The 14359-nt window shown below is 61.9% G+C and overlaps 1 protein-coding gene across 2 annotated transcripts in view; it reads left to right on the top strand.

Moving 5' to 3' along the window:
• MYO7B (myosin VIIB) overlaps positions 1 to 14359 on the top strand; it is a 75521-nt gene that overhangs the window by 27899 nt on the left and 33263 nt on the right. For both annotated transcript variants that reach the window (XM_054723045.1, XM_054723044.1), the window contains exons 12-17: positions 3316 to 3526; positions 4193 to 4328; positions 8290 to 8453; positions 11859 to 11996; positions 13660 to 13812; positions 14136 to 14234. In XM_054723045.1, the coding sequence (XP_054579020.1) occupies positions 3316 to 3526; positions 4193 to 4328; positions 8290 to 8453; positions 11859 to 11996; positions 13660 to 13812; positions 14136 to 14234 (901 nt within the window). The remainder of the gene's footprint in view (positions 1 to 3315; positions 3527 to 4192; positions 4329 to 8289; positions 8454 to 11858; positions 11997 to 13659; positions 13813 to 14135; positions 14235 to 14359) is intronic.

Genomic DNA, 14359 nt, shown 5'->3' with positions numbered 1-14359 from the left:
TAGGGTTAGGGGTTAGGTTTAGGGTTAGGGTTACGGTTAGGGTTAAAGTTAGGGCTATGGTTACGTTTAGGGTTAGGGTTAGGATTAGGGCTAGCAATAGGGCTAGGTTTAGGGCCAGGTTTAGGGTTAGGATTAGGGTTAGTGCTAGGGTTATGATTACGGTTTGGGTTGGGCTTAGGGTTAGGGCTAGGGTTAGGTTTAAGGTTAGGGTTAAGATTATGGTTAATATTAGGGCTAGGTTTAGGGGTTAGTGTTAGGGCTAGGACTAGGGTTAGGGCCAGGGCTAGGCCTAGGATTAGTGTTAAGGGTAGGGCTTGGGTTAGGGTTAGGGCTAGTGCTAGGGTAAGGTTAGGGCTAGGGCTAGGGCTAGGGCTAGGATTATGGTTAGGGTTAGGGCTAGGCCTAGGGTTAGGGTTATGGTTAGGGTTAGGGCTAGGCCTAGGGTTAGGGTTAGGTTTAAGGCTAGGGTTAGGGTTAAGTTTAGGCTTAGGGCTAAGGTTAGGGTTAGGGCTAGGGTTTGGGTTAAAGTTAGGGCTAGGATTAGGGCTAGGGCTAGGGCTGGGGTTAGGGTGAGGGTTAAAGTTTATGCTTATTGATAAAGTTAGTGCTAGGGTTAGGGTTAGGGTTATGGCTAGTGTTAAGGTTTGGGCTAGGTTTAGTGCTAGTGTTAGGGTTAAGTTTAGGGCTAGTGCTGGGGTTAGGTTTAGGGTTAGGGTTAAGGTTAGGGGTAGGGCTGGGGTTAAGTTTAGGTTTAGGGTTCAGGTTTATGGTTATAGTTAAGGTTAGGGCTAGGATTTCGTTTAGGGCTATGATTAGGGTTAGGGTTAGGGTTAGGGCTAAGGCTAGGGCTAGGTCTATGGTTAGTGTTAGGGCTAGGGTTAGGATTAGGGTTAGGGGTAGGGCTAGGGTTAGGGCTAGGTCTAGGCCTAGGTTTAGGGTTAGGGCTAGGGCTAAGGTTAGGGTTGGGGCTAGGGCTAGGGTTAGGGTTAGGGTTAGGTTTAGGGCTAGGGTTAGGGTTAGGGTTAGGGTTAAAGTTAGGGCTAGGTTTAGGGGTTAGGGTTAGGGTTAGGGCTAGTTTTAGGGCTAGGGTTAGGGTTAGGTTTAGGGTTAGGATTATGGTTAATGTTAGGGCTAGGTTTAGGGGTTAGTGTTAGGGCTAGGGCTAGGGTTAGGGCTAAGGCTTGGGCTAGGTGTACGGTTAGGGTTAGGGCTTGTCCTAGGATTAGGGTTAGGTTTAGGGTTAGGGCTAGGGTTAGGGTTAGGGTTAGGGCTAGGGCTAGGGTTAGGGTTAGGGCTAGGGCTAGGGTTAGGGTTATGGCTACTACTAATGCTAGGATTAGGGTTAGGGTTAGGGTTAGGGCTAGGCCTAGGTTTAGGGTTTGGGTGAGGGCTAGGGCTAGGGCAAGGGTTAGGGTTAGGTTTAGGGTTAGCTTTAGGGTTAGGGTTATGGTTAGGGCTAATGCTTGGGATAGGGCTAAGGTTAGGATTAGGGTTACTGTTAGGATTATGGCTAGGGCTAGGGCTTAGGCTAGGGTTGGGTTTAGGTTTAGGGTTTGCTTTATAGTTAGGGTTAGGGTTAGGGCTAGGGCTAAGGCTAGTGTTTGGGTGAATAGAATGTCAATGTCATTGACTGGCCGGCACCTTCAGGTGCCCTATGGTGCTCGGTAAGGGGAAGGTGTTGCCGTCCCTGTTGTTTTAGTTGGGCAGCCGAAAGGCAGGGCAGACCGCAACCCTGAATTGAGTCTGAAGAAGAGCCAGCATGCTGATTGGTGTGTGCCCCCCAGCAGTGAAGTGATGAGGGCTGGGCTCAGGGGAGCCTGGGACAGCTGATGGCAGGCAGTCAGTGAGGAAAGTGAGTGCTGGAGCGAGCGTGAAGCGCCTGTATGCAATCTGCTAGTAGCTTCTCAGGGAGCCTGGCTCATCCCGGGCTGGGGATGGCTCCGGACTGGGCCCACGCAGTGGGGCCTCGGGGGTCAGAGCAGGCAGGGCTGGCCCGGCCTTCACATGCCCTGCCCGGCCCATCTCCACGGGAGCCTGGGGGCCCCCTGATGAGCCAGTCTCCGTGCGAGCCCCTGCGTGGCCGCTCTGGCGGCTGTGCGGGCAGCAGCGTGGGCACGGCTGGCAGAACCGCCGGGTGATGGGAGCTCTAGGGCACAGTCAGCCGGGAGGTGGCCAGGCCGTTGGTTTCTGTCCTCAAGGGAACAGAGGGCAGACCAAGCATGGGAAATTGTCGGGAGCATTCGTGGGTTGTGGGGGTCAGGCCGTTGACGCCAGGAGCCCTCCCGGAGGGGCCACGGGGTTTGTGGCAGGGCTGCGGTCGCTCAGCCATGCCCCCGCAGTGCCCACAGAGCCCGCTGAGCAAGGTGTGGGGAGTGGGCACATGCCCACCTGTGCCCTCCCGTCCCGGGCCAGCAGATGGGGAACAGCCAGTCCAGGCACGATGAGCTTTGGCACTGATTGGCAGCCATCCTGAGGCAGGAAGGCCCGCCTTTGGCCTGGGCAGGAGGCAGGAGAGGAGCGGCCGCTAACGTGTGAGGACTCGACGAGATGGGGAAGCAGCCGTGGAGAGCAGAGCGGCAGGCCCGGGGCCATCCTGGGGCAGAGGCAGGCTTCCCGCCTGGGGCGGGGTGAGCTGGGGCCTGCAGGTCAGAAAGCTCCCTCCATAGCGAGCCCAAAAGGGCCGAGGGGCCAGGGGCAGGTACAGGAGGACCGTGGGGTGCTCCCTGGAGCAGGGGAGGTGGCCTGTGTCACTGGGAAGCAGGGAAGAGTCAGGCACTTGCAGGGCAGAGCGTGCCCAGCTGGATTGGAATGGGGAGGAGGTGGGCGGAGGGGTCAGCATGACTCCTGTTTGCTGACTGGCCTGGGGCGGGGGGGGGGGCGGGGGGGAGGGGGGCGGGCGGGCGGGGGCAGGAGCAGTCTGCTGGATGCAGAGGAGCCCAGCAGCCACTCCTGAGTCTGCAGAAGCTCCTCTCACGCCACGGCCCTTGCCACGGGGCCGGGCTGTTACACGGTTCCCGGGATCATTTCCCTGTCGGTGGGCAGGCCTGGCACAGAGGCCCTGGAGGCGGTAAGGAGCCGAGGCAGGGTGGGTGGCATGCCTTCAGCGCGGCTCCTTTCTGTTGGTTTGTTGGCCACCGAGCGAGGAGGTGAGATGGCGGGCGGAGCGGAGAGGGGCGGGTGTGCCCATGCACACAGCTCCCTGGGAAGGGGATGTGCGTGTGGCGCACGCACGCGTGAGCTCTGTGCAAACACTGGTGAGTGTGCTCACGTGGCTGCAGGGCAGAGCCGACGCCCTCCCCCCACCCCCCCCCGCAGCTTCGAGCAGCTCTGCATCAACTTCGCCAACGAGCACCTGCAGCAGTTCTTCGTGCAGCACGTGTTCGCCCTGGAGCAGGAGGAGTACCGCTCCGAGGGCGTCGCCTGGGACTTCGTGGGCTACACGGACAACCGGCCCACCCTGGACCTGCTGGCCCTGAAGCCCCTGAGCATCATCTCCCTCCTGGACGAGGAGAGCCGCCTCCCACAGGTGCGCCCTGAGCCCGCCCCTGGTTGAGACCCCGCCCATCAGTCTCCTCCGGGAGGTGGGGAACTCTCCCCCCCCCCCCCACACCCACCCAGGTGGCTCATTTGTTCTGAGGTTGCTGGAACCTCAGCTAGGAATCAGCAAACCAGCCTCAGCTCATCTCCCAACCAGACCTGCTCTCCCTGGAGGCCCAGCTCGCACCCTGCCCCACTCCCCGCAGAATGACAGACATCTGTCATGGGTCAGACTCCAGAGCGCCCCGGGGAGGCCTCCTGGGCACCTGCGGGGAAGGCTGCAGCCGGGAGAGAAGGGAAAGTTCTCTTGTCCTTGGGGAGACCTGCCTGTCCCTGGGGAGACGCCTCTCAGATGCAGTCAGTAGGAGCTCGTCATCCAGAGAAGGGGAAGCCAGGCTGGGCGCCCGGACCGTGGTGGGAAGGGTGGGGCCAGAGAGCTGGGAGTGGAGGTGGCAGACCCAGGATCTGCCCTGGCTCTGCCCGGCTCATGTGCAAGTCCTGCCCCCTCGGCGTCAGTTCCCTGTCTGTAGGAAGGCCATGGGTCATTCTGAGCGCTGTTGCTTTGGCCCGTGGCAGGCCCTGAGCCCTGTGGGTGCCCCCGCTGCCCCTGGGCCTGGGCTCTGGACCTCAGCCCACAGGGTGGCTGTGTTCCCAGGGGACGGATGCCACCATGCTGCAAAAGCTGAACAGCGTCCATGCCAACAACAAGGCCTTCCTGCAGCCCAAGAACATCCACGACGCCAGGTTTGGCATTGCCCACTTCGCTGGAGAGGTGTACTACCAGGCCGAAGGTAGGCACCCGCACGGCTCGCCATGGGCAAGAGGGGATTGAGTGGGCCAGGCATGTTTTTTGTCTGTAATAATTCTAATGAGTTATAATTCACATTCCATGCGATTCACCCATTTTTTTTGGTTTAAATATATTTTAATTGATTTCAGAGAGGAAGGGAGAGAGAGAGATATAGAAATATCAAGGATGAGAGAGAATCATTTACCGGCTGCGTCCTGCACGCCCTCACTGGAGATTGTCCCACAACCCCAGGCCTGTGCCCTGACCAGGAATAGAACTGTGACCTCCTGGTTCATAGGTAGATGCTCAGCCACGGAGCCACGCCGGCCCGGCGTGAGTCACCCATTTTAAGCACACAGCTCAGTGGATTTTACTAAATTCACCCAGAGCTGTATAACTGTTGCCACAATTTAAAACATTTCGTCACGCCAACCAGAAACCTCCCACGCGCATTTCCGCTGCATTGCTCCCGCCCGCCCCGCCCCGGCAGCCACTCCCTCCCTCTGCGGCCCGCCTGCGCGGAGCCACACCGTCCGCGGCCTGTGACTGGCTTCTGCCCCGCGCACCGCGCTCTCAGGTTATCCGTGCGGTCGGTGCCGGACTGGGTTTCTTCGTGTGGCGGCGTGATGGTCCGCTGTGTGGGCGCGCCACGGGTTGTTCATTCCTTCGTCAGCTGGTGGGCATTTGAGCTGCTTCTGCTTTTTGGCTGCTTTGAATAATGCTGTTGTGGCCACGCACGTGCAAGCTGCTGTGTGGACAGTGTTCCCAGGAAAGGACTGCTGGGCCCCCCGTGTAACTTTTGTGTGACCACCAAACTTTTCCAGAACGGCCTCCCGTTGCACGTTCCCACCACCAGCGTGAGGCCCCGGCCCCCGGCCCCGCGGGCATCCTCTGCCTCTGCTCCTGGCCGCCGGCGGGTGTGACGTGCGTCGCGCGGGGCTTGGCCTGCGCCTCCGATGACTGACGCGTGCGTCTGGGCCTCTTGGGTGTCATCTTTGGAGAAACCTCTGTCCGAACCCTTTGCCCGTATTTTGATTGGGTTGTCCTTTTACTGTCAAGTTGTAAGAGTTTTTATGTATCCTGAATATAAGTACCTTATCAGATATATAATTTGTAAATACTTAATTCTGTGGGTTATCTTTTCTCTTTCTTAATAGTGTTCTTTGAAGCACAAAAATGTTAATTTTGATGAAGTCCAACTTACCTCTTTTTTTATTGATTGATTTTAGAGAAAGAGGAAGTGAGGGAGGGGAGGGGGGGTGGAGAGAGAAACACCGATTTGTTGTTCCGCGTGTTCATGCATCGTTGGTTGGCTCTTGTGTGTGCCCTGTCCATGTGGGGCACGGACCCACAACCTGGTGCATCGGGACGACGCTCCGACCTGCTGAGCTGCCTTGTCAGGCTGCCACTTTTCTGTTGTCGCTCGTGCTTTGGTTTCATGACTTAGAAACTGTTGTCCAACCCAAGCCTCAGCCCTGTGTTTCCTTCTGAGAGTTTTCTAACTTGAGCTTCACAGCTGGGCCTTGGTCTACGTTGAGCTCATGGTTGTCGCTGAGAGAGGATGGATTGCGGTTTTGATTGAGAGAGCAGCCTGGCGGGTCACCCCTGGGGAGCCGGGAAGAGGGAGCAGTGGCCGCGGCCCCTCTCGGCCCCTACGGAGGCAAGGACGGGTCCGGCTGGGGCGCTGGAGCCTCGCGGGCACACTGCTCAGTTGGAGAGCTGAGGTGGCACCTGCTCCCTGGCATCATTCCAGGTCTGAGGCTGTGCCCCGCCAGGCTCCTGGGGCAGCCCCTCTCACAGGCCCTGGGCTCCCTCCCTCCCTCCCTCCCACCCTTAGCTCCTCTCCCCAGGCTCCCCCAGGCTGTGCAGGTACGCATGGAGCACAGCACTAAAAGGTGGGGTGACTTAACAAGGGGGCAGGTGCGAGAGGACAGGCAGGGTCCCGTCCATGCAGAGCCCACCCTGAGTCCCCGGAGCAGCCCCTCGGGGCCCGGCTTGGAGGGGCAGCCTGGCCAGTGCGTCTGTGCCCCACTTGAGAGCGAGTCCACTCTCCATGAAGAGAGTGGTGGTGGCCGCTCCCCCGGGCCTGCCTTGCTGGGGCCTGGGGTGCCACAGCGCAGTCCCCGAGGGACAGAGGCTCGGTTCTCACGGTGGGAGTCTGGAGCCCAAGATCAGTGTGGGAGGGCGGCTCCCTCCGAGCCTCGGCCTCGCGTGGAAGCTGCTCCGGCATCTTTCTGTCTGTGTGTCTGGCTGGTGCTGCCCTTTCTGCGGCTCCGCCCTGGACCAGGACCCGCCCGAGCAGCTTCGTTTCAACACCAGCCCCTCCGACCCCTTTACCTCCACACAGTCACACTCCGGGCCTGCGTTAGGACTTCTACATACGGGTTTTGGGGAGACACAACTCAACCCACAACATTGCCCCCCCACCCCCTGCAAGTTCTGGGCACTCAGCCTGCGCCCTGGCCCTGCAGGACCTTCCGAGAGCCCAGAGCAGGGCTGGTGGAGGGCCTGGGCCCAGGCTCTCAGGTCCCCATAGTGAGTCACACATGTGCTTGCTTCCTAAACATACCTGCCACAGCACACATATGCTCACACAGAGAGACACACGCGCACACACGCACACACTGCCTGAGGGCGCACCCTCGGCTCACTACAGGCCTGCGCAGCCTGAGCTCTGACTGAGGGAAGGAACCTGCAAGCAGCTCGGGCAGTAGGACGCCTGGACGTCCTTGGAGCCAGGAAGCCAAGGTGTTTAATGTCTTCCCTTCTTCCATTTTGGGGTTCCAGGAAAAGCAGAGTAGCTGCCACCCAGAGTTAGACTCACCAAGGTCACCCAGGAGTTCTGTGGGCCAGAGCCTGACTGTGGGACCGTGACCGCAGGGTGCGGGGCGCAGCGGTGTGTTGGGGTGACTGGGGAGAGGTGCGGGGGAGCGGCCCCTCCCGTCCCTGCGGCCGAGGCTGGTGGAGGAGAGGGCAAGTCCTCAGAGCACCCGACTGCGCAAAGGGCGCCAGAGAAGGGCTGCCCGGGGCTGCGGCCGGAGGGCGGCGGGCGGCGGGAGCTGGTCTGGAAGCCGAGAGGAAAGAGCGTCCCAGAGCGGTGTGGGGCCAGAGGCAGGGGGCCGGGGCCTGGGCGAGGGGTGCCAGGGGCGGGGGCAGGGCAGGCGGCAGGAGGTGAGGAAGGCAGAGAAGCGGAAGAAGTGCCCTGGGGGCAGAGGCAGGGTCCAGGCAGGGTGACCGGGCAGAGCCCTGGGCGCGGAGTGCGCGGCAGAGGGCGGAGGCTGCAGGTGCAGACAGGGGTGAGGTGGGGCTGGGTCGCCTGCCCCTGTGGCCTGGCTTGGTGCTGGGTGGAGACCATGGCGCCAGGCCTGGGTGCCGGCCTCCTGCGGGCCTGACGGAGAGGAGGGGGTGCAGGGCGGACGGAGAGGAGGGGGTGCAGAAGGCCGAACGGAGAGGAGGGGGTGCAGGAGGCCGGACGGAGAGGAGGGGGTGCAGAAGGCCGAACGGAGAGGAGGGGGTGCAGGAGGCCGGACGGAGAGGAGGGGGTGCAGGAGGCCGGACGGAGAGGAGGGGGTGCAGGAGGCCGGAAGGAGAGGAGAGGGTGCAGGAGGCTGGACGGAGAGGAGGGGGTGCAGGGCGGACGGGGAGGAGGGGGTGCAGGAGGCCGGACGGAGAGGAGGGGGTGCAGAAGGCCGAACGGAGAGGAGGGGGTGCAGGAGGCCGGACGGAGAGGAGGGGGTGCAGGAGGCCGGAAGGAGAGGAGAGGGTGCAGGAGGCTGGACGGAGAGGAGGGGGTGCAGGGCGGACGGGGAGGAGAAGGTGCAGGGCGGACGGAGAGGAGGGGGTGCAGGAGGCCAGACGGAGAGGAGGGGGTGCAGGGCGGACGGGGAGGAGGGGGTGCAGGAGGCCCCGGCTCCCCGGGGGGCGGGGGGCAGTGAGCTGGGCGCGGCCCTGCTTCCCCGCAGGCTTCTTGGAGAAGAATCGAGACGTGCTGAGCGCAGACATCCTCACCCTGGTCCACTCCTCCCGGAACAAGTTCCTGAGGGAACTCTTCAAGCTGGAGTCGGCGGACATCAAGCTGGGCCGCGGGACTATCCGCCTGGGGCAGGCGCGGAGCCAGGTCCTCAAGGTGGGCCCCCTCTCCCCCCTCTCCCCCTCTCCCCCTCTTCTCCCTTTTCCCCTCCTCTCCCCCCTTCTCTGCCCCTCTCCCCCTCTCCCCCCTCTCCCCCCTCTCTCCCCCCTCCCCCCTCTCCCCCTTTCCCCCTCTTCCCTTCTCCCCCCTCTCCCCCTCTTCCCTTCTCCCCCCTCTCTCCCCTCTCCCCCTTCTCCCCCTTTCCCCCTCTTCCCTTCTCCCCCCTCTTCCCCCTCTTCCCTTCTCCCCCCTTCTCTGCCCCTCTCCCCCCTCTGCCCCTTTCCCCCTCTTCCCTTCTCTGCCCCTCTCCCCCTCTTTCCTTCTCCCCCCTCTCCCCTCTCCCCCCTCTGCTCCTCTCCCCCCTTCTCCGCTCCTCTCCCCCCCTCTCCCCCCTCTCCTCCCCTCTCCCCTCTCCTCCCCTCTCCTCCCCTCTCCCCCCCTCTCCCCCCTCTCCTCCCCTCTCCCCTCTCCTCCCCTCTCCCCCTTCTCTGCCCCTCTCCACCTCCCTCTCTCCGCCTGGGCCATGGCCTTCCAGGCTCTCAGCCGCGTGGGAGGGAGGGAAGGAGCGGGGTGCTCGGGAGGGACGGGCCCTCGAGGGCCTGCCTCCAGCGTGGGTGGTCTTGCTGAGGCACTGATGCTTGTGTTACTGTTGCTACATGTGTCATCCGCCTGTGTGTGTGTTCTGAGTGCTGTATGTGTTGAGTGTGTGCATGGTTGTGTGTGGCATCTGTGTGCATGGTGCATGTGGCATGCGTGTGGTATGTGTGGGTGTGAATGTAGGCCTGTGTGTGTATGTGTTTGTAGTGTGGCTGGAGAAAAATGAGCTCTTTTGCAGTGCCATGAGCACAGACGGTCAGAGGCACACACGTGGAGGAGTTAGAACGTCATGGCAAGATTTTGTTGTGAGTTCAGGGGGATTGCTAGTAATACACCCTCGGGAACCGAGCGGCCAGGCAGGTGAATGCACATCCCTGACAGTCCTCCATCTGTCTCCTGGTCAGGGAGGACAAAGCCGTTCAGATGGGCCGGCCCACGTTCCTGACTTGCCCAGGCCTGCAGTGGGCTCCTTCCCAGCGAATGCTGGGGGGGTCCCAGGTCCTCTCTCCAACCTGACTCCCTTTCCCCTGTCCCCAGGCTCGGGCCGCCCCTCTGGCTCCTCCCCCTGACTCCCAGGAGCAGGTCCAGAGGCTCCATTACAGCATCAGCTCCTCCTGAGCCGGTGCCCAGCAGAGGCGCCTCCTCCAGGCGCTCTGGTCCCAGACGGGCCTTCCTGGGGAGATGTCCGCTCCCTTGGGAGGATCCGGGCTCCTCTCTGGCAGTTTCCTGTCGTGTGGGAATGGGTCTGCTCCACGGTCAGCTCGTGGGAATGCTGCCGTCCTGCCCCTGCTGCAGCTTCCCAGGTTATTCAGATGATTTAGTCCCTTTTGCTCCTTGATGTGAATATCCAGCTATCTTCCTTACGTTAATAACTACCTGTGTACGCTGACAGTAGGAGATGGGCTGTGCATGTGGTACACGTGTGTGTTTTGAGTGGTGCATGTTACACCGTATGTTACATGTATGTTGCTTGTGATGTGTGTATGGTATCTGTGGTGTGTGTGGTGTGTGTGGGGTGTGTAGGGTGTGTGTAGTGTGTGTGTGTGTGATGTATGTGTGTATGATGTATGTGTGTGTGATGTATGTGTGTGTGTGTGTGTATGTGATGTATGTGTGTGATGTATGTGGGAGGGGTGTATGTGTGTGGTGTGTGTGTGGTGTGTGTGTAGGTTGTGTGTGTGTGGTATGTGTGTGGTGTGTGTGTGTGGTATGTGTGTGGGGGGGTGTGAGGGGTGTGTGTGTGTGTGTGTGTATGTGTGTGTGTGTGTGTGTGTGATGTATGTGTGTGGTGTGTGTGGGGTGTGAGTGGGGTGGGGGGGTGATGTATGTGTGTGATGTATGTGTGTGATGTATGTGTGTGCGATGTATGTGTGTGATGTGTGTGTGTGATGTATGGGGTGTGGGGCCTGCTTTCCAGGGAGAGGGCCGAGCCCAGGTGCCCCAGGGCCGCCGAGGATCGCTGCAGGTGGTGAGCTTCCTCTGCCTCCGCCCACGAGCCCTCTCCTGCCTCTGCCAGAGCCAGGGCTGCTCCAGAAAAGCCCCGGAGGCTGCTGGTGAGGCCCCGGCCCGGGAGGCTGAGCCAGCTGACAGCTGAGAGCAGACAAAGGCCCTCTCTCCAGGCCCCAAATCAGCACTGGCCACACCACAGGGTCCTTGGCCTTTACCCACCGCTGCCTGAGCTCCCGAGGCCTCAGGCCCATAGCCACGTGCAGTGCAGGCCCCAAGACACCGAGGAACCCCGAGGCTGTGCACGGTCACCCAGCCTGAAGCCAGTGAGCCAGCAGGCCCTGCAGCTGTCCGAGCACACTGCCCTGGCCCACAGCTGTCCGAGCACACTGCCCTGGCCTACACTGCCCTGACCCTGCAGCTGTCCGAGCACACTGCCCTGGCCCTACAGCTGTCCGAGCACACTGCCCTGTCCCTGCAGCTGTCCGAGCACACTGCCCTGACCCTGCAGCTGTCCGAGCACACTGCCCTGTCCCTGCAGCTGTCCGAGCACACTGCCCTGGCCTGCAGCTGTCCGAGCACACTGCCCTGACCCTGCAGCTGTCCGAGCACACTGCCCTGGCCTGCAGCTGGCCGAGCACACTGCCCTGGCCTGCAGCTGGCCAGAGCAGGGCCTGGGTGTTTTGGGGAGCAGGTGGCTGTGGAGGAAACGCATATAGTTTTACAAACCAGGACAAAAGGAAAATGCTGCCCACTGTGACTAAAGCCCAGGACTGCGTCCTCCCGTCAGAGGCGTCTCGGTGTGAAGACCTCTGTCTCCAGACTGGTGCAGTCTGGCCGCACACACCTGTGCTCAGGTGCATTTGACCTTGGGAAGGCTTGATGAAGGAGCATTGCACAAGACAAACACTGCTCATGGCACGGGGCATGGGCTCTTGTGTCCATAAGTTAATACATTTATTTTAGAACATACACATTTACTATAATGCATACAATGCATAGTATAAACCATTTTTAATATATAAAACCTGGTCAAAACTGGGAAATATAGGAGGGGGAGGCAAAAAGTGAGCATTCCCAGCTCTGACATCCTCTTCTCACCCTGGCGCATCATCTTGTGCATCGCACTTGGGGGACCCCAGCTCTAGACAGGAGGCAGGTGCCCCATCTTACTCCCCTCTGGGTCCTCATTATCCAGTGGGGGGCCTGCACCCAGTAGGCCCTTGGGAACCTGTGATGGATGGGTGGATACAGCCCACCCACCCGAGGGACCTCGGCCACACCCGGACTGGACCGTGGGTCAGCGGTGCCCCAGGCGGTGCTCCCAGCCCGACTCGGACCCTGTGCTTCTGCCCGCAGTCTGCAGACTCCAGCAGGCAGCCTGCCACCTTGGCAGGCCAGTTCAAGCAGTCGCTGGACCAGCTGATGAAAATCCTGACCGGCTGCCAGCCCTCCTTCATCCGCTGCATCAAACCCAATGAGCACAAGAAGCCGCTGGTAACGAGGGAGGCTGGGCCGGGAGGGCAGCGACTCCGAGTCTGCCGTCCCCTAGGGTCCTGTCCCTCCCGCCCCAGGGCTGTCAGCCGCCTGCACTTTACAGACAGGACACTGGGTGAGGTGGCCGGTCCAGCCACGCTCAGTCAGTGCCGGCGGCGGGCTGGACTGCGAGGCAGCCCTGCCGCTCACCTGCTGCACACGTGGCCAGGGCTTCCCTCTCAGGCGCTTCCCTTCTGGGAGGTGAGAATGGCTCCTGACCGCCTGCAGGGCGAGGGCGCACTGCACCCTGGGCTGGGGTCAGAGGCTGCGGCCACCCTGGTGGCCCTTGAGAGCTCGCTTCTCGCTTCCGTGTGGGGTGGAACGGGAGCCTGCTGCCTGCCCAGGGGCCCTTGGCCATGGGATTGGGAATCCCACCTGGAGGCTGCAAACACAGGACTCCCCGAACTAGGAGAGGCCACCTGAAAGGAGAAAAGTCTTATAAGGGAGAAAATATTATCCTACATAATAAAAGGCTACTATGCAAATTGACCTAACGTGGGAACGACTGGTCACTATGACACGCACATACCACCAGGGGGCAGACGCTCAACGCAGGAGCTGCCCCCTGGTGGTCAGTGCGCTCCCACAGGGGGAGCGCCGCTCAGCCAGAAGCCGGGCTCACTCCCCTGAGGGCTTCTGGACTACGAGAGGGTGCAGGCCAAGCTGAGGGACACCCCCCCCCCCCCCCCGCCCCGCACCGAGTGCACGAATTTTCGTGCACCAGGCCTCTAGCATTATATAAAGCAACTTTTTGAAAAGAAGAAAATTATGGGAAGTTGAGGCTCTCCGGGCTATCCAGAATGCATCTTCCAGATCAGCAGTGCTCCAGGGCCAGGGCAGAGTCCTCTGCCCACACCCCTGGCCTCAGTAGCAGGACCCGCCTGGCTGGAGGCTGGTGCCGTGTGGGTGTGGGGGGACCTGGGCTGAGGGGCCAGGCAGGCTCAGGTTTGAACCCTAGCTCAGGACTGAGGAGTGTGGCCCTGCGCCTCAGGCGCCTCACCTTGAAACTGGAGCTTAAGGGCCCCCCCGAGACCTGTTGTAAAGATTACATGAGAAACGTGAGATGGGGGGGGGGGCGGTAACTTGCCCCAGAGGACCTTCTGTGTGGCCCTGACCCACAAGCAGTTGCCTCTGGGAACCTGTTTCCAGGTAGGTAACTGCCTGCTGGTGGGCTCCCCAGATTGAGGGGGTGCCCCAGAGCCCAGAGATTCCTGGGGGCTGGAAGGTTGTGTGTGTGTGTGTGGGGGGGTGAGCGGAGCCCCTCACCCCCTTGCCATGGCCACCCCTGCAGGGAGAGCCAGCGGCTCTGAGTAGGAACTAGACTGGGGTGTTGCAGGCAGGGGAGGCCGCATTCCTGGGGGTCTCTGTTAGGCCTCCTTGGAGGGGGGAGGCCGCTTTGGAGGGGGGAGGCCGCCTTGGGGGGGGAGGCCTCCTTGGAGGGCAGGGGATGGGGGAGGCCGCCTTGAGGGGTCGGGCGGGGGGGAGAGGCCGCCTTGGGGGGGAGGCCTCCTTGGAGGGCAGGGGATGGGGGAGGCCGCCTTGAGGGGTCGGGCGGGGGGGAGAGGCCGCCTTGGGGGGCGGGGGAGAGGCTGCCCCTCAGCCCCTCTCTGGCCTCTACCCGCAGCTCTTCGACCGCGAGCTGTGCCTGCAGCAGCTGCGCTACTCGGGCGCCCTGGAGACCGTGCACGTCCGCCGGGCGGGCCTCCCGCTCCGATACACCTTCGCGCAGTTCGCAGGGCGCTTTGGGGTCCTGCTGCCCAGCGCCACCCGCCGGCAGGTGTGTGCTGGGGGCCCCGCCTGTGGGCTCCCACCCCCCGCCCCCTGGAGCCCTAGACATGAGCCCCCCCCGCCCCCCGAAGGCGTGGGGCTGACTTCCCTGTAGGAGTGTCTGTAGCCTCAAGCCAGCTCTCCCGTGGGGGCATGTGGGGGCCGCGCGGGCTGGGGAGCGGGGACCCCTTGCTGACCCTCCTCAGGAGCCCAGCCTGCAGGCCTGATGCTCGGGCGCCTGATGGCAGGTGCCGGCCTGGCCCAGCAGCCCTGAGGGGGGCCCTGCCCGCCCCACCCAGCCACCCCCACCCGCCACCCGTTTCTCCTTGGCAGCTTCGGGACAAGTGTCGACAGATGACGCTGTGCATCGCTGACAGGTGGCTGGGGACAGACAAAGACTGGAAAGTAGGGAAGACCAAAATTTTCCTGAAGGTGAGACCCTGCCGCGCAGCCCTGGCCTCTGCCACCCCCCCCACCCCCCCACCCCCCCCCCCCCCCCCCGGCACCCAGGCTGTGGAAAGCAGGGCGGGGCAGGGAGGGCGGGGAGGGGCTCAGGC

The sequence above is a fragment of the Eptesicus fuscus genome, chromosome 11, assembly GCF_027574615.1.
Source record: "Eptesicus fuscus isolate TK198812 chromosome 11, DD_ASM_mEF_20220401, whole genome shotgun sequence".
Classification (NCBI taxonomy): domain Eukaryota; kingdom Metazoa; phylum Chordata; class Mammalia; order Chiroptera; family Vespertilionidae; genus Eptesicus; species Eptesicus fuscus.
This window is presented reverse-complemented; position numbering and strand designations above follow the sequence as displayed.